Source organism: Oncorhynchus kisutch, unplaced genomic scaffold (genome assembly GCF_002021735.2).
Source record: "Oncorhynchus kisutch isolate 150728-3 unplaced genomic scaffold, Okis_V2 Okis05a-Okis16b_hom, whole genome shotgun sequence".
In the NCBI taxonomy this organism is placed as follows: Eukaryota; Metazoa; Chordata; class Actinopteri; order Salmoniformes; family Salmonidae; genus Oncorhynchus; species Oncorhynchus kisutch.
The window spans coordinates 3,429,471-3,452,261 of NW_022261982.1; the positions used below are offsets into that span (position 1 = coordinate 3,429,471).

A 22,791-nucleotide genomic window follows, 5' to 3' on the forward strand; every position below is an offset into this window, starting at 1 on the left:
TCCTCAATCATCTCCTTTGTCTTGATCACATTGAAGGAGAGGTTGTTGTCCTTGCACAACACGGTCAGGTCTCTATGACCTCCTCCCTGTAGGCTGTCTTATCGTTGTCGGTGATTAGGCCTACCACTGTTGTGTCATCAGCAAAAGTAATGATGGTGTTGGAGTTGTGCCTGGCCATGCGAATGTGGCGAATGTGTTGTTACCTGCCCTTACCACCTGCGGGTGGCCCGTCAGGAAGTCTGGGATCCAGTTGCAGAGGGAGGTTTTTAGCTTAGTGATGAGCTTTGAGGGCACTATGGTATTGAACGCTGAGCTGTAGTCAATGAATAGCATTCTCACATAGGTGTTCCTTTTGCCCAGGTGGGAAAGGGCAGTGTGGAGTGTAATAGAGATTGCATTATCTGTGGATCTGTTGGTGTGGTATGCAAATTGGAGTGGGTCTAGGGGTTCTGGGATAATGGTGTTGATATGAGCCATGACCAGCCTTTCAAAGCATTTCATGGCTACAGACGTGAGTGCTACGGTTCGGTAGTCATTTAGGCAGGTTACCTTCGTGTTCTTGGCCAATGGGACTATGGTGGCCTGCTTGAAACATGTTGGTATTACAGACTCGGACAGGGAGAGGTTAAAAATGTCAGTGAAGACACCTGCCAGTTGGTCAGCGCATGCTCGCAGTACACATCCTGGTAGTCCGTCTGGGCCTGCGGCCTTGTGAATGTTGACCTGTTTAAAGGTCTTACTCACATCGGCTGCAGAGAGCGTTATCACACAGTCGTCCAGAACAGCTGATGCTCTCATGAATGTTTCAGTCTTACTTGCCTCGAAGCGAGCATAGAAGTTGTTTAGTTCGTCTGGTAGGCTCGTGTCACTGGGAAGCTCTGTGCTTCCCTTTGTTGTCTGTAATGGTTTGCAAGCCCTGCCACATCCGACGAGCGCCGAAGCCGGTGAAGTACGATTCATTCCAAGTCCTGTATTGACGCTTTGCCTGTTTGATGGTTCGTTGGAGGACATAGCGGGATTTCTTAGAAGCTTCCGGGTTAGAGTCCCACTCCTTGAAAGCGGCAGCTCTACCCTTTAGCCCAGGGCGAATGTTGCCTGTAATCCATGGCTTCTGGTTGGGGTACGTACATACAGTCACTGTGGGGACGACGTCCTCGATGCACTTATTGATAAAGCCAGTGACTGTGGTGTACTCCTCAATGCCATCGGCAGAATGGCGGAACATATTTCAGTCTGTGCTAGTAAAACAGTCCTGTAGTTTAGCATCTGCTTCATCTGACCACTTTTTTTATAGACTGAGTCACTGGTGCTATCTGCTTACATTTTTGCTTGTAAGCAGGAATCAGGAGGATAGAATTATGGTCAGATTTGCCAAATTGAGGGCAAGGGAGAGCTTTGTACGCGTCTCTGTGTGTGGAGTAAAGGTGGTCTAGAATCTCTAGGTAGACAGTGTGGGCTACAGCTTATCATGAGATACCTCAGGTGAGCAAAACCTCGAGACTTCCTTAGATTTCATGCACCAGCTGTTGTTTGCAAATAAGCATAGGCCCCCGCCAAGTGTCTTACCAGAGGCTGCTGTTCTATCCCAACGATAGTGTATAACCCGCCAGCTGTATGTTCTTAATGTCGTCGTTCAGCCATGACTCTGTGAAACATAAGATATTACAGTTTTTAAAATTGCGTTGGTAGGATATACATGCTTTCAGTTCGTCTCATTTATTTTCCTGCGATTGAACGTTAGCTAGCAGGCAAAGGCAGAAGGCGAAGGCAGATTAGCCACTCGTCGCCTGATCTTTTTCCGTGAAATCTCAGTTTTCTTCTCCAGCCAATGACGGGGATCTGGGCATGTTTGCGTGTCTGTATTATATCCCTCCCGTCCGACTCATTGAAGAAAAACTCTTATTTTAATCTGAGGTGAGTAATCGCAGTTCTGATGTCCAGAAGCTCTTTTAGGTCATAAGAGACGGTAGCAGCAACATTATGTACAAAACAAGTTACGAACAACACGAAAAAAGAAAAAAAAATTGCATGGTTGGTTGAGAGCCGATAAGACGGCAGCCATCCCTCCAGCGCCATCCACATCTCATGGGTTGTCATATATCTGTTGGTAAACATGGTGTGTGTGTGTGTGTGTGTTGCAGTTGGTTCGGCCCTCACTACTATCATCTCAGTATCCTGTGTGGCAGCCCTGCTCCTGTGCTGTCTGTGTGTGTGCCTCTGCAAGTGCTTCCTGTGTCGAGACGGTGAGTAGCCAATCAGCTTCTGATCCTCCTTGAGTCCATTTTCCTGGTCGAAGAGGTGACACTCCATGGGCTTATTTAGTGGGAAGCAACATTGTCATGTAACCTGAACATATAGAGTGGACACGATTCTCTCATTCAGAATAGAGGACCCTGTCCATTCAATATACGTTGTAATTACATCTGCAATGTTTCAAATGTTGTGTCCTACTCAATACACTCCCTGGGTGTTTTGTAAACAGTCACAAAAAGGACATTACTGCTATATTTGTGTCGTCTCCAACACCATGGATGTGTTGTTGCCATGGTGAGGCTAATGATACCAGTGTCCTTCTGAATCCTGGGAACAAGCCTCTTCAGAGCTGACACAGCAGACACAGTTTGACCGGGTTATGTTTGCCAAGTTATGAGTGCTTCTCAGAACCCGGGTCATCTGTCTCCTACTGTGGTTGTTTCATGTGTTCAAGATATAGAGGAGACTTTTCGTTGGCATCGGAATGTGACGTCACCTTTCCTGAGATCTACGATCTCTAAAAGCCAATTGGTCAATCTCAGAGTGAAAAGTTAACATGAGTTTGCACAGTTGGACCATGTCATATAAACACAATGTAGAAGGCAGCTCAAATGTTTCGTTGATTGCGACTCCATCTTGATTGCAACTCCCACTGGTTAGCATGGGAGGGGCGGTTTTGGGCCAATCAAAAAACTGAACCTTAATTTAACAAATTTCCCCTCTGAGATTAATAAAGTATTTATGATATAGGGTCAAGGCCTCGTCATCATATCTCTGTGACTTCAGTGGACTCTCAGGATCTCCACTAGGGCTTAGTAGAGAGTAGTAATAACAGTTGATTTTTAAACAAATCGTTTTTATCTCTTTGGTAATAAGTATCTCAAACTTCTGCAACTACCAGTGTTGATAAAGAACACTCAGTAACAGCTGGCACAAAGCTTGATACAAAAACACAACAGTATGACCTTCAAAAATGTTCACTGATGGAAAGTTACCATTCCCCTAAATCACACAACCAACATCACAAAGGTCAGGAAACATGACTCAAAAGGATAACTCTTTGAGACTGATGACATATTTTAACATGGAGGTGGGAGGTCCACAGGAAAGTGAAAGGGGGATACGCCAGTCCTCTGTCATCGTCGCTCCCTTGACCCTTGACCTCTGACACCTTTTCCCATGACCTCTTCAGGGTAGGGTGAAATGGCGATAATAATAGGACTTCCCAGTTCCCAGGTAGATGCAGGAAACAGAATAGATCACGCTACCGACAACAGTTGCCGTCAAAGAGATTTCAGGAAAGGTCCATTTTTTTGTTCCATTTCCGATTGTGAAATCCTGTGGGCACAGTTTCTGGCAGCACTAGTTTACATTGGTATTTACCTGGCATTAAAAAGGAAATTGTATGAGTACTTTCAGGTAGTTCCTTCAAGGAATTCAACACAACAGTATTACTCAGTTTCCTACTGAGAAATCCTCCTGCCACTTCAACATGTTTACGTCTCAACATGTTCAAACTGAAGAGGCTCATTACGCTAACCATATCATTAGTGATAATAATATGATTTAGCCAATGAGAGGAAAGTGGCTCTGGGGTTAGTGTGGTCTATGATAAGCAGTGGTGGGAGGGGTGAGCGGTACGTCAACTTATTCTGAAAGAGGTGTAGTCTGCAAAACACTGCTGCTGAGTCTGGAACTGAGGTGTCAATATAAGCCAGGCAGGGTTGTGGAGGAATTATAATCACAGTCCATGAGAGTTGGCTCTGTTGACTCATGGCTATATCTTAGAAGTGGTCTAGCATTTAGCAATAGGGACAATTTGATTTCTCAATTCTTACAGATAGGCCAAGACGTTTTAGAAGTTGATCGTGTTCGTCGGATCTCTTTTGTACTCTTGTAAAGTTTAAGGGTCATTGAACGGACCGTCCATGGTTTGCGTACTGCGTAGGTTTAGTCATTATTTTAGTTTCCATAGCTGATGAAAGTGTCTGACTTGACTCACTGGTCGGTCAGAGCTTTCATCACGATGTTGCTCTTCCTCATTGCTGTGTTCTTACGTGATAAGAAAGTCTGGAACTGATGAGGAAGACCTCTGCCATGTGGGTAGATGTGTTGAGGAGACAGATTCACTGGTACTCATCTACTCCAAAATACTCCAAACTCTTTCCTGTTGAGTTACTTTTCTCAGACTTTCAGCAAAGGCTCCAAAATCAACATCCTGGAGGGCAGACATAGACATGTCCTTGTTGGTTCACCCCCTGAATCATGATGTGGATTCAAGACCACAGATGCGTCCCAAATGGCACCCAATTCCCTATGGGCCCTGGTCTAAAGTAGTGCCCTATGGGTCCTGGTCTAAAGTAGTGCCCTATGGGTCCTGGTCTAAAGTAGTGCCCAATGGGTCCTGGTCTAAAGTAGTGCCCTATGGGTCCTGGTCTAAAGTAGTGCCCTATGGGTCCTGGTCTAAAGTAGTGCCCTATGGGTCCTGGTCTAAAGTAGTGCCCTATGGGTCCTGGTCTAAAGTAGTGCACTATGTCCTATGGCTCCTGGTCTGAAGTAGTGCACTATGCCCTATGGGTCCTGGTCTGAAGTAGTGCCCTATGGGTCCTGGTCTGAAGTAGTGCCCTATGGGTCCTGGTCTGAAGTAGTGCACTATGCCCTATGGGTCCTGGTCTGAAGTAGTGCACTACCTTCAATTACCTGTGGAGGTAATAATTGACTTTGCATAGCTGTTTCTCATAAAGCCATTATGAGAAATATTCCGATTGGTAACTAGAATGTGTGTGAGTAAATGTAACTCGCTATGATTTAATGTGTGTAACTTAGAGGTGTCACCGCTGCCAAAAAACACCACAGAGGTCATTTAGATATGTTTACTAATTCAGTTTTTTAAAGTGTTGTCTATGGTTTGTGCTCCTCTCCTTTCCCCCCAGAATAACAAGTGATTGTGCTGGCTGTCCAGTGCTAGTTTCTCAGTAGAAAGGACTTTCTCTAATCCGCTACTTGGAGCCAGATTCACACAAGGGGCCAGGAGGAGGGAAGAGCGGGCAGAAAGAACCCAAAATCTGACCAACTGCCCAGTGGCTAACAACGCCTCTCTTTTTCTCAAACTGTTCCTGCCGCATGCTAGCCCGGCCCTCACTCATTGCTGTGCCCTCAATGACATTGTGCAGAGTGCCGTGATTAATCACGTGATGGGGTCAGAAGATGGATTTGATTATGACGTTGTGCAGAGTGCCGTGATTAATCACGTGATGGGGTCAGATGATGGATTTGATTATGACGTTGCTGAGGTTGTTGTATCAAGAGAGGCACCTGCATCTCTGATTTCAGATTTATCTCCCACTGTGTTGTATTGTAGGTCAAACAACTGTATGTCAGCAGCTGAAATTACACCAACACTTGCGATGGAATGAGAGATGGCTTCTCTAATTGATCTAATATAATCTCATATTTGACAATTACCTTTGTCTATTTTGAAAATATGATATTTGTGTCTAACTTTCTCACTCCTCATTATTAACGATTCGTTCAGGATGATCTGTAACCATGGTAACATCCACATGAATGTAGAAGTGTTAGGAAACATTCTATCCTTATTTACAATAAAAGTGACTCCATTATTTACCATTCATTTCTATTGGGCGCAAAATAATCTGAAACACAACCAAAACAAACAGCAAGTGCATCCAAACAAGTTTGACTACTTTAATACAAATACAAGTGAATTTGTCCCAATACTTTTGGTCCCCTAAAATGGGTGAACTATGTACAGAAAGTGCAGTAATTTCTAACGGTTCAAAAGAAATAGATAAATACCCTGAAATAAAAGCTGACATTCTGCACTTTAACCTCATAGTCATTGTATCATTTCAAATCCCAAACAACAAAACATTTGTCACTGTCACAAAACATTTGTCACTGTCACAAAACATTTGGAGCTCAGAGATGTGGCTTGTCTGGATGGTGGAGTAGATTATTGACGTGTGGGGAGAGACTGGGAGCAGCATGGAACCACAAGTGGGTTTCTGTGGTTCTACTGTGGTTCTACTAAATCAATGGGCCATAGTGGTGTCTGTCTGCTTCAATGACAGCTGGGAAATAGAACCCAACCCAGAACTGATGGTATTCCAGTCAAATTGGGCAGTTCTATTTATTTCTACACAGAGTTAGCGTTTGTATGATAACATAGTCGTGGCACACAGGAGACCCGGTCGTCAGACGTACTGTTAAAAAGCTTCATGTGTATCTTGTAGGATATGAGCTTCAGCCAGTCATGCAGAAAGTCAAGTCCAGATAAGAACTTCTGTTATTTGATGAAAGGGGAAGTTTGCATGGGGCACTTTTAATCTGCAACACAGGAGGAAGTGTGGGGAGTAACCATATCCTGTCCGGCACACAAACATGCTCAACCGACCTTACCTCGCCATGAGTGTGGCACTGTTGGCAAAACTCTGATTGATTTTGGGAAGTAGGGAAGACAGTTTCAGAAACAGTCTAAGAGAAGAAGGGAAATAACAGTTTTAGTTTTATCACCTTTACGTTATCTTGACCGTTAAGCATGTTCATCTATCACCAATCTGGCAACCTGGTTAGAGATGCTCTGATTGGATGGTTAGGAGACACCTGCTGGTGGTTGCCTGTACATGTTCATTTACTTTTCAAGGCAAAGGAAGTATTTTTAAAAGTTGATGCCTATTTTTACTGATAAACCACCACTGACGCACACTACTATGGAATATCAGCCATGCTTTACTTTTTTATTTGACCTTTATTTTAACCAGGTAGGCTAGTTGAGAACAAGTTCTCATTTGCAACTGCGACTTGGCCAAGAATAAAGCAAAGCAGTTCGACACATACAACAACACAGAGTTACACATGGAGTAAAACAAACATGCAATCAATAATACAGTAGAAAAATCTATATACCGCATGTGCAAATGAGGTAGGTTAAGAGAGGTTCGGCAATAAATAGGCCGTAGTGGTGAAGTAATTACAATATAGCAATTAAACACTGGAATGGTAGAATGTGCAGAAGATGAATGTGCAAGTAGAGATACTGGGGTGCAAAGGAGCAAAATAAATCAAATAACAGTATGGGGGATGAGGTAGTTGGATGGGCTGTTTACAGATGGGCTATGTACAGGTGCAGTGATCTGTGAGCTACTCTGACAGCTCGTGCTTAAAGGTAGTGAGGGAGATATGAGTCTCCAGTTTCAGTGATTTTTGCAGTTCGTTCCTGTCATTGGCAGCAGAGAACTGGAAGGAGAGGCGGCCGAAGGAACAATTGGCTTTGGGGGTGACCAGTGAGATATACCTCCTGGAGCGCGTGCTACTGGTGGGTACTGCTATGGGGACCAGTGAGCTGAGATAAGGCGGGGCTTTACCTAGCAGAGACTTGTAGATGACCTGGAGCCAGTGGGTTTGGCAACGAGTATGAAGCGAGGGCCAGCCAACAAGAGCATACAGGTCGCAGTGGTGGGTAGTATATGGGGCTTTGGTGACAAAACGGATGGCACTGGGGTAGACTGCTTCCAATTTGTTGAGTAGAGTGTTGAAGACTATTTTGTAAATCACATCGCCAAAGTCGAGGATCGGTAGGATGGTCAGTTATACAAGGGTATGTTTGGCAGCATGAGTGAAATATGCTTTGTTGCGGAATAGGAAGCCAATTCTAGATTTAATTTTGGATTGGAGATGTTTAATGTGAGCCTGGAAGGAGAGTTTGCAGTCTAACCAGACACCTAGGTATTTGTAGCTGTCCACATATTCTAAGTCGGAACCGTCCAGAGTAGTGATGCAGGTGCGGGCAGCGATCGGTTGAAGAGCATGCATTTAGTTTTACTTGCATTTAAGAGCAGTTGGAGGCCACGGAAGGAGAGTTGTATGGCATTGAAGCTCATCTGGAGGTTAGTTAACACAGTGTCCAAAGAAGGGCCAGAGGTATACAGAATGGGGTCATCTGTCTAGAGGTGGATCAAAGAATCACCAGCAGCAAGAGCGACATCATTGATGTATACAGGAAAAGAGTCGGCCCGAGAATTTAACCCTGTGGCACCCCCATAGAGACTGCCAGAGGTCCAGACAACAGGCCCTCAGATTTGACACACTGAACTCTGTCAGAGAAGTAGTTGGTGAGTTCTAAGTGTGCATGTCAGGGCTGGTTGTGTGTTAAGTGGTTTCCTCTGTTCCTGGAAACGGGTGGAATGCGTGTACTGTAGACACCCTCTATAACACAGGAGGTTGGTGGCACCTTAATTGAGGAGGAGGAGGGGCTCGGGGTAATGATTGGAGCGAAATGAGTGTAATGGTATCGATACATCAAACACGTGGTTGCCAGGTCTTTGTTGCTATCCCAGCCTCCACTGTTTGTTGCTATCCCAGCCTCCACTGTTTGTTGCTATCCCAGCCTCCACTGTTTGTTGCTATCCCAGCCTCCACTGTTTGTTGCTATCCCAGCCTCCACTGTTTGTTGCTATCCCAGCCTCCACTGTTTGATTCCATTCCAGCCTCCACTGTTTGTTGCTATCCCAGCCTCCACTGTTTGTTGCTATCCCAGCCTCCACTGTTTGTTGCTATCCCAGCCTCCACTGTTTGATTCCATTCCAGCCTCCACTGTTTGTTGCTATTCCAGCCTCCACTGTTTGTTGCTATCCCAGTCTCCACAGTTTGTTGCTATCCCAGTCTCCACTGTTTGTTGCTATCCCAGTCTCCACTGTTTGTTGCTATCCCAGTCTCCACTGTTTGTTGCTATCCCAGTCTCCACTGTTTGTTGCTATTCCAGCCTCCACTGTTTGTTGCTATCCCAGTCTCCACTGTTTGTTGCTATCCCAGTCTCCACTGTTTGTTGCTATCCCAGTCTCCACTGTTTGTTGCTATCCCAGCCTCCACTGTTTGTTGCTATCCCAGCCTCCACTGTTTGTTGCTATCCCAGCCTCCACTGTTTGTTGCTATCCCAGCCTCCACTGTTTGTTGCTATCCCAGCCTCCACTGTTTGTTGCTATCCCAGTCTCCACTGTTTGTTGCTATCCCAGCCTCCACTGTTTGATTCCATTCCTAGGCCTCCACTGCTCTATAATGTGTCTGGATGAGTGTAACGCTTGGCCAGGATGTTATGATGTTTTTGGCAGGGAACATTTAATCACTTTCAGGAAGAGGAATAAGACAAGGTTTGGTCCTGCTCCTTAAGCAAACCAGAGGAAGTCTCTACTCCGATGTAGGCCTTTGTTCTTTCAAAGACAAAGGTGTTGATATCTCGCCCTGCACCAGACTTCTCGCCCTGCGGCAGACTGTGATCTGTCTCCACATGATGCTGGCTGCCTGTTTGTGTAATGAGGACATTAGAGGGTCAGGAAGAGGGAGTGACTGACTGACAGGGGACTGTTGTTTTGATGATGGTACAACTAACACAATAACACCTCGTTTTTGGATATGATGATGAATTAAATATCTCTCTCTCTGCCCCCCCCCTTCTCTCTCTCTCTCTCTCTCACTCACTCACTCACTCACTCACTCACTCACTCACTCACTCACTCACTCACTCTGTCTCTCATACTCTGTCTCACTGTCTCTCTCCCGCCTCTCTCAATTAAATTCAATTCAAGGGCTTTATTGGCATGGGAAACATATGTTAACATTGCCAGTGCAAGTGAGGTAGATAATATACAAAAGTGAAATAAACAATAAAAATGAACAGTAAACATTACACTCACAGAAGTTCCAAAAGAATAAAGACATTACAAATGTCATAGTATGTAAATATACAGTGTTGTAACGATGTGCAAATAGTTAGTACAAAAGGGGAAATAAATCAACATAAATATGGGTTGTATTTACAATGGTGTTTGTTCTTCGCTGGTTGACCTTTTCTTGTGGCAACAGGTCACACATCTTGCTGCTGTGATGTCACACTGTGGTATTTCACCCAGTAGATATGGGAGTTTATCAAAATCGGGTTCGTTTTAAAATTATTTGTGGATCTGTGTAATCTGAGGGAAATATGTGTCTCTAATATGGTCATACATTGGGCAGGAGGTTAGGAAGTGCAGCTCAGTTTCCACCTCATTTTGTGGGCAGTGTGCACATAGCCTGTCTTCTCTTGAGAGCCAGTTCTGCCTACAGCAGCCTTTCTCAATAGCAAGGCTATGCTCACTGAGTCTGTACATAGTCAAAGCTTTCCTTAAGTTTGGGTCAGTCACAGTGGTCAGGTATTCTGCCACTGTGTACTCTCTGTTTAGGACCAAATAGCATTCTAGTTTTTTCAGTTTTTGTTAATTCTTTCCAATGTGTCAAGTAATTATCTTTTTGTTTTCTCATGATTTGGTTTGGTCTAATTGTCTCTCTCTATCTCGCTGTGTCTCTGCCCCCCTCCTCCCACCCTCTCTCTGTCACACCATCCAGATTGAGATTTGACCTGGAATGGTGGAAGAAGGACTGTTTTGATGAGAAGCCAGAGTTCTGGTCATCCAGCTAGACTTATCAGCTCCTCAGCACCATACGCCCCATGTCTGTTAGAAGGAACAACTCACTACAGTACTACACATCACCAACAGCTGTTTCCCCAGGTCCCACTGGGTGAACTGGACATAAACCTTCATCCCACCAGTGACAACAACATCAACAACACTAAAGCCATGTTTCTATTAACAGTAGATATAAAGACACTTATCAACATGTGGCTTTGAAGTTTTAGTTTGTCTGGTCCCAGATCAGTTTGTAATGACTTGCCAACTCCTATAGTCATTGTTACGATCTGATCCCAGATCTGGCTCAGCAGATCTGGGATCAGGCTATAACCGGTCCACTCGATGAAGACAAAGGCCCTTAATAGGAAGTGCTTTAAAAGTAGGTTTTAAATGATACGTTCGCAAAAACGTTCTAATTACACTAATGTTGAACAGTTACTGTGAGTTTAAGGACCAGGCTGCTTTTTTATGTAGGAGTTCTCCTGTTATTAGTTTGTGTGATTTTGCTGCTGTTATAAGGGCAGGGCGGGGTGGGGGGGTGTTACACATATCTTTATTTTATGACTCAAAAACACAAACACACAAGTTGACTTCATGGGAGTTCCAGTATTAAAATGCAATTTGCCATGTATTAATACAAACAATATCATATATATTTCTCATGCTCAATATTTAACTATTTACAACAGGGAATGACAAAATGTCTGTTGGCCTTTCCTATTGAAGCGTATTCCTACCATCTGACCATTTGAACTGAAGGTGTAATTACAGCAGGAAAATGGCCTCCAACTTTTCAGCCTGTTTAAACCTCACAACAGATGTATACAAATGAACTACTACTGTTTATTAGCAATAAACTCTTCAGCATCTTCCTATAGTTTAACATCACACCAAATCAGCCGACCCAAAATAGTCTAGACAACGATGGGCGTTGACGTGATTGTGTCAGTGAAATATGCTTATGACATTGGATGTTAGGTTGGGTATATCAGGATCGCTTTTTAGGCTACTGTCCCTTACATCACTGTGAATATTCCTGTTGGAATGTCAAACAGCACTAATAGTGAGCTTAGCTGTGTGTTTCTAAGTGCTGCCTAAGGATTACTGGTGAACAGATCTACAGCGGCTTCAGAAACTATTCACCCTTTGTCTTTCTCCACATGTTGTGTTACAGTCGGAATTTAAAATGGATTCAATTGAGATTTTGTGTCACTGGCCTATTGCAAAGTAGTTAAAATTGAAACGCTGAAATGTCTTGAGTCAATTTAGTATTCAACCCCTTTGTTATGGCAAGTCAAAATAAGTTCAGGAGTAAAAATGTGCTTAACAAGTCGCGTAATAAGTTGCATGGATTTTTGAATGACTACCTCCTCTCTGTACCCCACACATACAATGATCTGTAAGGTCCCTCAGTTGAGCAGTGAATTTCAAACATATTCAACAACAAAGACCAGGGAGAATTTCCAATGCCTCACAAAGAGCACCAATTAGAAGATGGGTAAACAAAGAAAGAGCTGAGGATCAATAGCGGTGGGCAATTTTTCAACCAATATGTTGTGATAATTGCATTGTTTGAGCTATAACCTGTTAGTTCATATGCCTTGTCACTGTGATATATAGGCTTAAAGCCTAGACAATAAGAAGACAGTGGTAGAATAAATTCAACCTCACCTTTGTTTCACCACAAAACCAGAGCAACATCTGTCTGGTGAAGTCCACAAAGCATATTGCATGTAACAAACAGTAACATGACCTACAGCACGGTAGAACAAGTACATTTCTCAGACATTCTCAGACTACTAATCTATTGATTTAGAACCACAGAGACTTACTGCAAGTCGCAAAGAAAACAAGCTCTGCCTCCACTAATCCAGCACCATTTCAACATCTAATCACCTACGTTTACTGTGATCCTGCAACTACTGTTTCTCAGTGAAGTATTATGTTTATCCTTAACCACTGATTCCTGGTCTCTTCTCTGCACCTGGGTCCAACCTCACCACGTCACAAAGACTTGAAAATGGCTGTCTAGCAATGATCAACCACCAACTTGACAAAGCTTGAATAAAGCTTGCGCGGGTAGCAGGGAACCAGGAACTGAGGCTGAGGCAATGGGAGTAGGGGCAGGGTAAGCAGGACTGACGAGGGACTGGGGACCAGAGTCAGAGCGGACGGAACTGTAGCGGAAAGCAGAGTCAGGCTAGGGAAAACCAGGCACAAGAGGATAACACGATCTATGCAGGAACAAACAGCTTAAACCACAGACTGACTGAGCAGAGGCTACGAACTAGCAGCGTGGAAGTGGCAGGGCTGATTATTTGTAAAGGCCTTGATTACGGAACATGTTGCAGCTGGTGGGGATCTGCTCTGCCTTCAGCACACCTGTCTCCGCACACACACACACACACACACACACACACACACACACACACACACACACACACACACACACACACACACACACACACACACACACACACACACACACACACACACACACACACACACACACACACACACACACACACACACACACACACACAGAGCACTGGGGAAGTGGCAGCAGGTTAGGGAGACAGGATGAGCAGTAGATGGCAGGAGCAGATGTAGCAGAGAGAAATAATCTATTTAATACCTTTTTGAATTCAGTAACACTACAAAATGTGGATTAAGTCAAGGTGTGTGAATCAGGTGCCTTCCTGAAGGCGCTCTATGTACAGTATGTACTGGCGAGTGTAGAGAGTATAGAGATATTGTTATCCACGTCGGCACCAACGATGTTAGGATGAAACAGTCAGAAATCACTAAGCGCAACATAGCTTCTGCGTGCATATCAGCTAGAAAGATGTGTCGGCATCGAGTAATTGTCTCTGGCCCCCTCCCAGTTAGGGGGAGTGATGAGCTCTACAGCAGAGTCTCACAACTCAATCGCTGGTTGAAAACTGTTTTCTGCCCCTCCCAAAAGTTAGAATTTGTAGATAATTGGCCCTCTTTCTGGGACTCACCCACAAACAGGACCAAGCCCGACCTGCTGAGGAGTGACGGACTCCATCCTAGCTGGAGGGGTGCTCTCATCTTATCTACCAACATAGACAGGGCTCTAACTCCTCTAGCTCCACAATGAAATAGGGTGCAGGCCAGGCAGCAGGCTGTTAGCCAGCCTGCCAGCATAGTGGAGTCTGCCATTAGCACAGTCAGTGTAGTCAGCTCAGCTATCACCATTGAGACCGTGTCTGTGCCTCGACCTAGGTTGGGCAAAACTAAACATGGCGGTGTTCGCCTTAGCAATCTCACTAGGATAAAGACCACCTCCATTCCTGTCATTACTGAAAGAGATCATGATACCTCACATCTCAAAATAGGGCTACTTAATGTTAGATCCCTTACTTCAAAGGCAATTATAGTCAATGAACTAATCACTGATCATAATCTTGATGTGATTGGCCTGACTGAAACATGGCTTAAGCCTGATGAATTTACTGTTTTAAATGAGGCCTCACCTCCTGGCTACACTAGTGACCATATCCCCCGTGCATCCCGCAAAGGCGGAGGTGTTGCTAACATTTACGATAGCAAATTTCAATTTACCCCCAAAAAAATGACATTTTCGTCTTTTGAGCTTCTAGTCATGAAATCTATGCAGCCTACTCAATCACTTTTTATAGCTACTGTTTACAGGCCTCCTGGGCCATATACAGCGTTTCTCACTGAGTTCCCTGAATTCCTATCGGACCTTGTAGTCATAGCAGATAATATTCTAATCTTTGGTGACTTTAATATTCACATGGAAAAGTCCACAGACCCACTCCAAAAGGCTTTCAGTGCCATCATCGACTCAGTGGGTTTTGTCCAACATGTCTCTGGACCCACTCACTGTCACAGTCATACGCTGGACCTAGTTTTGTCCCATGGAATAAATGTGGTGGATCTTAATGTTTTTCCTCATAATCCTGGACTATCGGACCACCATTTTATTACGTTTGCAATTGCAACAAATAATCTGCTTAGACCCCAACCAAGGAACATCAAAAGTCGTGCTATAAATTCACAGACAACACAAAGATTCCTTGATGCCCTTCCAGACTCCCTCTGCCTACCCAAGGACGCCAGAGGACAAAAATCAGTTAACCACCTAACTGAGGATCTCAATCTAACCTTGCGCAATACCCTAGATGCAGTTGCACCCCTAAAAACAAAAAAAAATTCTCATAAGAAACTAGCTCCCTGGTACACAGAAAATACCCGAGCTCTGAAGCAAGCTTCCAGAAAATTGGAACGGAAATGGCGCCACACCAAACTGGAAGTCTTCCGACTAGCTTGGAAGGACGGTACCGTGCAGTACCGTAGAGCCCTTACTGCTGCTCGATCATCCTATTTTTCTAACTTAATTGAGGAAAATAAGAACAATCCGAAATTCCTTTTTAATACTGTCGCAAAGCTAACTAAAAAGCAGCATTCCCCAAGAGAGGATGACTTTCACTTTAGCAGTGATAAATTCATGAACTTCTTTGAGGAAAAGATTATGATTATTAGAAAGCAAATTACGGACTCCTCTTTAAACCTGCGTATTCCTCCAAACCTCAGTTGTCCTGAGTCTGCACAACTCTGCCAGGACCTAGGATCAAGAGAGACGCTCAAGTGTTTTAGTACTATATCTCTTGACACAATGATGAAAATAATCATGGCCTCTAAACCTTCAAGCTGCATACTGGACCCTATTCCAACTAAACTACTGAAAGAGCTGCTTCCTGTGCTTGGCCCTCCTATGTTGAACATAATAAACGGCTCTCTATCCACTGGATGTGTACCAAACTCACTAAAAGTGGCAGTAATAAAGCCTCTCTTGAAAAAGCCAAACCTTGACCCAGAAAATATAAAAAACTATCGGCCTATATCGAATCTTCCATTCCTCTCAAAAATTTTAGAGAAGGCTGTTGCGCAGCAACTCACTGCCTTCCTGAAGACAAACAATGTATACGAAATGCTTCAGTCTGGTTTTAGACCCCATCATAGCACTGAGACGGCACTTGTGAAGGTGGTAAATGACATTTTAATGGCATCGGATCGAGGCTCTGCATCTGTCCTCGTGCTCCTAGACCTTAGTGCTGCTTTTGATACCATCGATCACCACATTCTTTTGGAGAGATTGAAAACCCAAATTGGTCTACACGGACATGTTCTGGCCTGGTTTAGATCTTATCTGTCGGAAAGATATCAGTTTGTCTCTGTGAATGGTTTGTCCTCTGACAAATCAACTGTAAATTTCGGTGTTCCTCAAGGTTCCGTTTTAGGACCACTATTGTTTTCACTATCTATTTTACCTCTTGGGGATGTTATTCGAAAACATAATGTAAACTTTCACTGCTATGCGGATGACACACAGCTGTACATTTCAATGAAACATGGTGAAGCCCCAAAATTGCCCTCGCTAGAAGCATGTGTTTCAGACATAAGGAAGTGGATGGCTGCAAACTTTCTACTATTAAACTCGGACAAAACAGAGATGCTTGTTCTAGGTCCCAAGAAACAAAGAGATCTTCTGTTGAATCTGACAATTAATCTTAATGGTTGTACAGTCGTCTCAAATAAAACTGTGAAGGACCTCGGCGTTACTCTGGACCCTGATCTCTCTTTTGAAGAACATATCAAGACCATTTCGAGGACAGCTTTTTTCCATCTACGTAACATTGCAAAAATCAGAAACTTTCTGTCCAAAAATGATGCAGAAAAATTAATCCATGCTTTTGTCACTTCTAGGTTAGACTACTGCAATGCTCTATTTTCCGGCTACCCGGATAAAGCACTAAATAAACTTCAGTTAGTGCTAAATACGGCTGATCATATTACTCCAGTGCTAGCCTCTCTACACTGGCTTCCTGTCAAAGCAAGGGCTGATTTCAAGGTTTTACTGCTAACCTACAAAGCATTACATGGGCTTGCTCCTACCTATCTCTCTGATTTGGTCCTGCCGTACATACCTATACGTACGCTACGGTCACAAGACGCAGGCCTCCTAATTGTCCCTAGAATTTCTAAGCAAACAGCTGGAGGCAGGGCTTTCTCCTATAGAGCTCCATTTTTATGGAACGGTCTGCCTACCCATGTCAGAGACGCAAACTCGGTCTCAACCTTTAAGTCTTTACTGAAGACTCATCTCTTCAGTGGGTCATAGGATTGAGTGTAGTCTGGCCCAGGAGTGGGAAGGTGAACGGAAAGGCTCTGGAGCAACGAACCGCCCTTGCTGTCTCTGCCTGGCCGGTTCCCCTCTTTCCACTGGGATTCTCTGCCTCTAACCCTATTACAGGGGCTGAGTCACTGGCTTGCTGGGGCTCTCTCATGCCGTCCCTGGAGGGGGTGCGTCACCTGAGTGGGTTGATTCACTGTTGTGGTCATCCTGTCTGGGTTGGCGCCCCCCCCCCCTTGGGTTGTGCCGTGGCGGAGATCTTTGTGGGCTATACTCAGCCTTGTCTCAGGATGGTAAGTTGGTGGTTGAAGATATCCCTCTAGTGGTGTGGGGGCTGTGCTTTGGCAAAGTGGGTGGGGTTATATCCTTCCTGTTTGGCCCTGTCCGGGGGTGTCCTCGGATGGGGCCACAGTGTCTCCTGACCCCTCCTGTCTCAGCCTCCAGTATTTATGCTGCAGTAGTTTATGTGTCGGGGGGCTGGGGTCAGTTTGTTATATCTGGAGTACTTCTCCTGTCCTATTCGGTGTCCTGTGTGAATCTAAGTGTGCGTTCTCTAATTCTCTCCTTCTCTCTTTCTTTCTCTCTCTCGGAGGACCTGAGCCCTAGGACCATGCCCCAGGACTACCTGACATGATGACTCCTTGCTGTCCCCAGTCCACCTGGCCATGCTGCTGTTCCAGTTTCAACTGACCTGAGCCCTAGGACCATGCCCCAGGACTACCTGACATGATGACTCCTTGCTGTCCCCAGTCTACCTGGCCATGCTGCTGCTCCAGTTTCAACTTCCACCTGACTGTGCTGCTGCTCTAGTTTCAACTGTTCTGCCTTATTATTATTCGACCATGCTGGTCATTTATGAACATTGAACATCTTGACCATGTTCTGTTATAATCTCCACCCGGCACAGCCAGAAGAGGACTGGCCACCCCACATAGCCTGGTTCCTCTCTAGGTTTCTTCCTAGGTATTGGCCTAGGAAGCACCTGCATTGCTTGCTGTTTGGGGTTTTAGGCTGGGTTTCTGTACAGCACTTTGAGATATCTTTGAGATATCAGCTGACGAAGGGCTATATAAATAAATTGATTGATTTGATTTGATATGTAATGCACTATTACAGGACCTACATGGACAATTAAACCACCCAGAGATGCTCTTTATTTCACTCTGTTGATCTTCATTATCAAATGAATTGTTGTAGATGACTCTGTTGCCTTAGAAACAATGCTTTTTAAAGTATGTATTATGTGTTTATGATCATTAGTGGACCTCACCATTGGAAGCTCTCCTCCTTGTACCAGGATCTGAAAGTCTTGCTTGACTCCAGAGATGTTTGTGTGCCCCTTCCATCCTGCAGACCATACAAGCGTGGCACCAGCCAGGTGCATTTCATTAGGTGACAGATTTATCAGACCTATGCTTTTTGTAGATGCTTCAACTTTGAAGGGCTTTGTGAGCCACAACATACTTTTTGATTGTGGGTGTGTTTACGGGTGTGTGTGTACCTGTATGAATTAGTGTTGTGTTGTTCTTGAAGATTATTCATCAGGGTTTAACCACAAGAGTCCCTTTGGAAACAGATGGTCAGAATAGATTGTGGGAGGTAAGCTAACAGAAAGCCCATTCAGTCTGCCCCTCTTGTGCCCAGTTTGGACTCAATGCTGTTTCTCTTGGACCGTCTGAATGGCACTGCTTTTTAAACATATCTACTCTTAACTGTCACTGTGACTATTATGGCACAGTGACAGTTCTGAAATAGCCTCAAAACAAACACACCCAGTCTCACTCCAGTTTCAGGTAGTCATATGAGTCAGGGAAACTGGGCCTACACATAAACACACACACACACTCATCCTGCCTACAATTGTGATTCTCTTCAGCATGTCTGTCATGTCTTGACTTGACCTGTCTTGGTCTATCTTGTCCCTTTCCTGTCTTGGTCTGTCTTGTCCTGTCTTGTCTTTGCCTGTCCGGCCCTGTCTGTCTTGTCTTGTTTTGGTGTCTTGTTTTGGTCTGTTTTGGTCTGTCTTGTCCGGGTCTGTCTTAACAGAACAGTGTTTAAACAGTGTGTTCCTAACATAACAGTGTTTAAACAGTGTGATCCTAACTGAACAGTGTTTAAACAGTGTGATCCTAACCGAACAGTGTTTAAACAGTGTGATCCTAACCGAACAGTGTTTAAACAGTGTGATCCTAACAGAACAGTGTTTAAACAGTGTGTTCCTAACAGAAGGGTGTTTAAACAGTGGGATCTAGTCACAGCTCTACTGGCCTCAGTTGGAATGTCTGCTTTGGTTGTATAGGATATTTTGTCCATTTATGGTTTAAAATGCAAATGCCAATACATCTATGAATGGTTCTAATGCAACTAATGCAGTTTTGGGAGGCCAGCTCTTCCTAGAGTTGCCCAGCCAAAATGAGCAATCAGGGGAGAAGGGCCTTAGTCAGCGAGGTGACCAAGAACCCGATGGTCACTCTGACAGAGCTCTAGAGTTCCTCTGTGGAGATGGGAGAACCTTCCAGAAGGACAACCATCTCTACAGCACTCCACCAATCAGGCCTTTATGGTAGAGTGGCCAGACAGAAGCCACTTCTCAGTAAAAGGCACATGATGGTCCTTTGGAGTTTACCAAAAGGAACCTAAAGAGTCTCAGACCATTAGAAACAAGATTCTCTGGTCTGATGAAACCAAGTTTAAACTCTTTGGCCTGAATGCCAAGTGTTACTGGAGGAAACCTGGAATCATCTCTAAGGTGAAACATGGTGGTGGCAGCACCATTCTGCAGGGATGTTTTTCAACGGCAGGGACTGGGAGACTAGTCAGGATCGAGGCAAAGATGAACAGAGCAAAGTTCAGAGAGATCCTTGATGAAACCTGCTCCAGAGCGCTCTGGACCTCAGAATGGGGCAAAGGTTTACCTTCCAACAGGACAACGACCCTAAGCACACAGCCAAGAGAGTGCAGGAGTGGATTCGGGACAAGTCTCTGAATGTCCTTGAGTGGCCCAGCCAGAGCCCGGATATGAACCTGATCGAACATCTCTGGAGAGTCCTGAAAATAACTGTGTAGCAACGCTCCCCATCAAACCTGACAGAGCTTGAGAGGATCTGTAGAGAAGAATGGGAGAAACTTCCCAAATACAGGTGTGCCAAGCTTGTAGCGTCATACCCAAGAAGACTTGATCCTCTAATCGCTGCCAAAAGTGCTTCAACAAAGTACTGAGTAAAGGGTCTGAATATTTATGTTAATGTGATATTTCAGTTTTGTATTTGGAATACATTTGCAAAAAATTCTAAATGTCTATTTTTGCTTTGTCGTTATGGGTTATTATGTGTAGATGGATGAGAAAAAAACTAATATTGAATAGATTTTAGGACTAAGCTGTAACGTAACATAGAGTGGAAAAGGTCCAGGGGTCTGAATACTTTCTGAAGGAACCCTAACCCCCTCAGAGTCCACACATGGTAATACTAGATACAGTGCCTTGCGAAAGTATTCGGCCCCCTTGAACTTTGCGACCTTTTGCCACATTTCAGGCTTCAAACATAAAGATATAAAACTGTATTTTTTTTGTGAAGAATCAACAACAAGTGGGACACAATCATGAAGTGGAACAACATTTATTGGATATTTCAAACTTTTTTAACAAATCAAAAACTGAAAAATTGGGCATGCAAAATTATTCAGCCCCCTTAAGTTAATACTTTGTAGCGCCACCTTTTGCTGCGAATACAGCTGTAAGTCGCTTGGGGTATGTCTCTATCAGTTTTGCACATCGAGAGACTGACATTTTTTCCCATTCCTCCTTGCAAAACAGCTCGAGCTCAGTGAGGTTGGATGGAGAGCATTTGTGAACAGCAGTTTGCAGTTCTTTCCACAGATTCTCGATTGGATTCAGGTCTGGACTTTGACTTGGCCATTCTAACACCTGGATATGTTTATTTTTGAACCATTCCATTGTAGATTTTGCTTTATGTTTTGGATCATTGTCTTGTTGGAAGACAAATCTCCATCCCAGTCTCAGGTCTTTTGCAGACTCCATCAGGTTTTCTTCCAGAATGGTCCTGTATTTGGCTCCATCCATCTTCCCATCAATTTTAACCATCTTCCCTGTCCCTGCTGAAGAAAAGCAGGCCCAAACCATGATGCTGCCACCACCATGTTTGACAGTGGGGATGGTGTGTTCAGGTTGATGGGCTGTGTTGCTTTTACGCCAAACATAACGTTTTGCATTGTTGCCAAAAAAGTTCAATTTTGGTTTCATCTGACCAGAGCACCTTCTTCCACATGTTTGGTGTGTCTCCCAGGTGGCTTGTGGCAAACTTTAAACGACACTTTTTATGGATATCTTTAAGAAATGGCTTTCTTCTTGCCACTCTTCCATAAAGGCCAGATTTGTGCAATATACGACTGATTGTTGTCCTATGGACAGAGTCTCCCACCTCAGCTGTAGATCTCTGTAGTTCATCCAGAGTGATCATGGGCCTCTTGGCTGCATCTCTGATCAGTCTTCTCCTTGTATGAGCTGGAAGTTTAGAGGGACGGCCAGGTCTTGGTAGATTTGCAGTGGTCTGATACTCCTTCCATTTCAATATTATCGCTTGCACAGTGCTCCTTGGGATGTTTAAAGCTTGGGAAATCTTTAAACTTCTTCACAACAGTATCTCGGACCTGCCTGGTGTGTTCCTTGTTCTTCATGATGCTCTCTGCGCTTTTAACGGACCTCTGAGACTATCACAGTGCAGGTGCATTTATACGGAGACTTAATTACACACAGGTGGATTGTATTTATCATCATTAGTCATTTAGGTCAACATTGGATCATTCAGAGATCCTCACTGAACTTCTGGAGAGAGTTTGCTGCACTGAAAGTAAAGGGGCTGAATAATTTTGCACGCCCAATCTTTCAGTTTTTGATTTGTTAAAAAAGTTTGAAATATCCAATAAATGTCGTTCCACTTCATGATTGTGTCCCACTTGTTGTTGATTCTTCACAAAAAAATACAGTTTTATATCTTTATGTTTGAAGCCTGAAATGTGGCAAAAGGTCGCAAAGTTCAAGGGGGCCGAATACTTTCGCAAGGCACTGTATGTATGTTAGTTCTGTTGACTGCATGGTGAAACTGGAGCGCTTCACAATGACAGGAAAGTGAACACAATCCGTTCCGTACAAACAAACGTTTATTATTGACAATGTTCTGAATATTATTAATGTTCTAAAAGCAAATCATCAATGTGTCAATCAAAGGCTTATCTGGAGGAAACCCTCTGTTACCTATGAATGAACCTCTTGACTCTGGAACTTGGCATCACTGATTTTTCTTTGTCCCCCTGACTCCACAACTCTGTCAGACCAAAGACATGTATCATTATGTCCAACTCTGTGAGAACAAAGACATGTATCATTATGTCCAACTCTGTTAGACCAAAGACATTTATCATTATGTCCAACTCTGTTAGACCAAAGACATTTATCATTATGTCCAACTCTGTCAGACCAAAGACATGTATCATTATGTCCAACTCTGTTAGACCAAAGACATTTATCATTATGTCCAACTCTGTCAGACCAAAGACATTTATCATTATGTCCAACTCTGTTAGACCAAAGACATTTATCATTATGTCCAACTCCGTCAGACCAAAGACATTTATCATTATGTCCAACTCTGTTAGACCAAAGACATTTATCATTATGTCCAACTCTGTCAGACCAAAGACATGTATCATTATGTCCAACTCTGTCAGACCAAAGACATTTATCATTATGTCCAACTCTATCAGACCAAAGACATTTATCATTATATCCAACTCTGTCAGACCAAAGACATAGACCAAAGACATTTATCATTATGTTGAATGTGTTTTTTCTTCATTTGAGTTGACGTAACG

General features: G+C 43.9%; 1 protein-coding gene across 1 annotated transcript in view; it reads left to right on the top strand.

Annotated features, from left to right (window-relative positions):
• Positions 1-11,588, top strand: part of LOC109876618 (OX-2 membrane glycoprotein) — a 38,443-nt gene extending 26,855 nt beyond the window's left edge. Inside the window, exons 7-8 of the mRNA XM_031813281.1 lie at positions 2,142-2,243; positions 10,654-11,588. Coding sequence (XP_031669141.1) covers positions 2,142-2,243; positions 10,654-10,658 — 107 coding nt within the window. The 3' untranslated portion in view covers positions 10,659-11,588. The remainder of the gene's footprint in view (positions 1-2,141; positions 2,244-10,653) is intronic.
• The last annotated feature ends 11,203 nt before the right edge of the window (positions 11,589-22,791 follow it).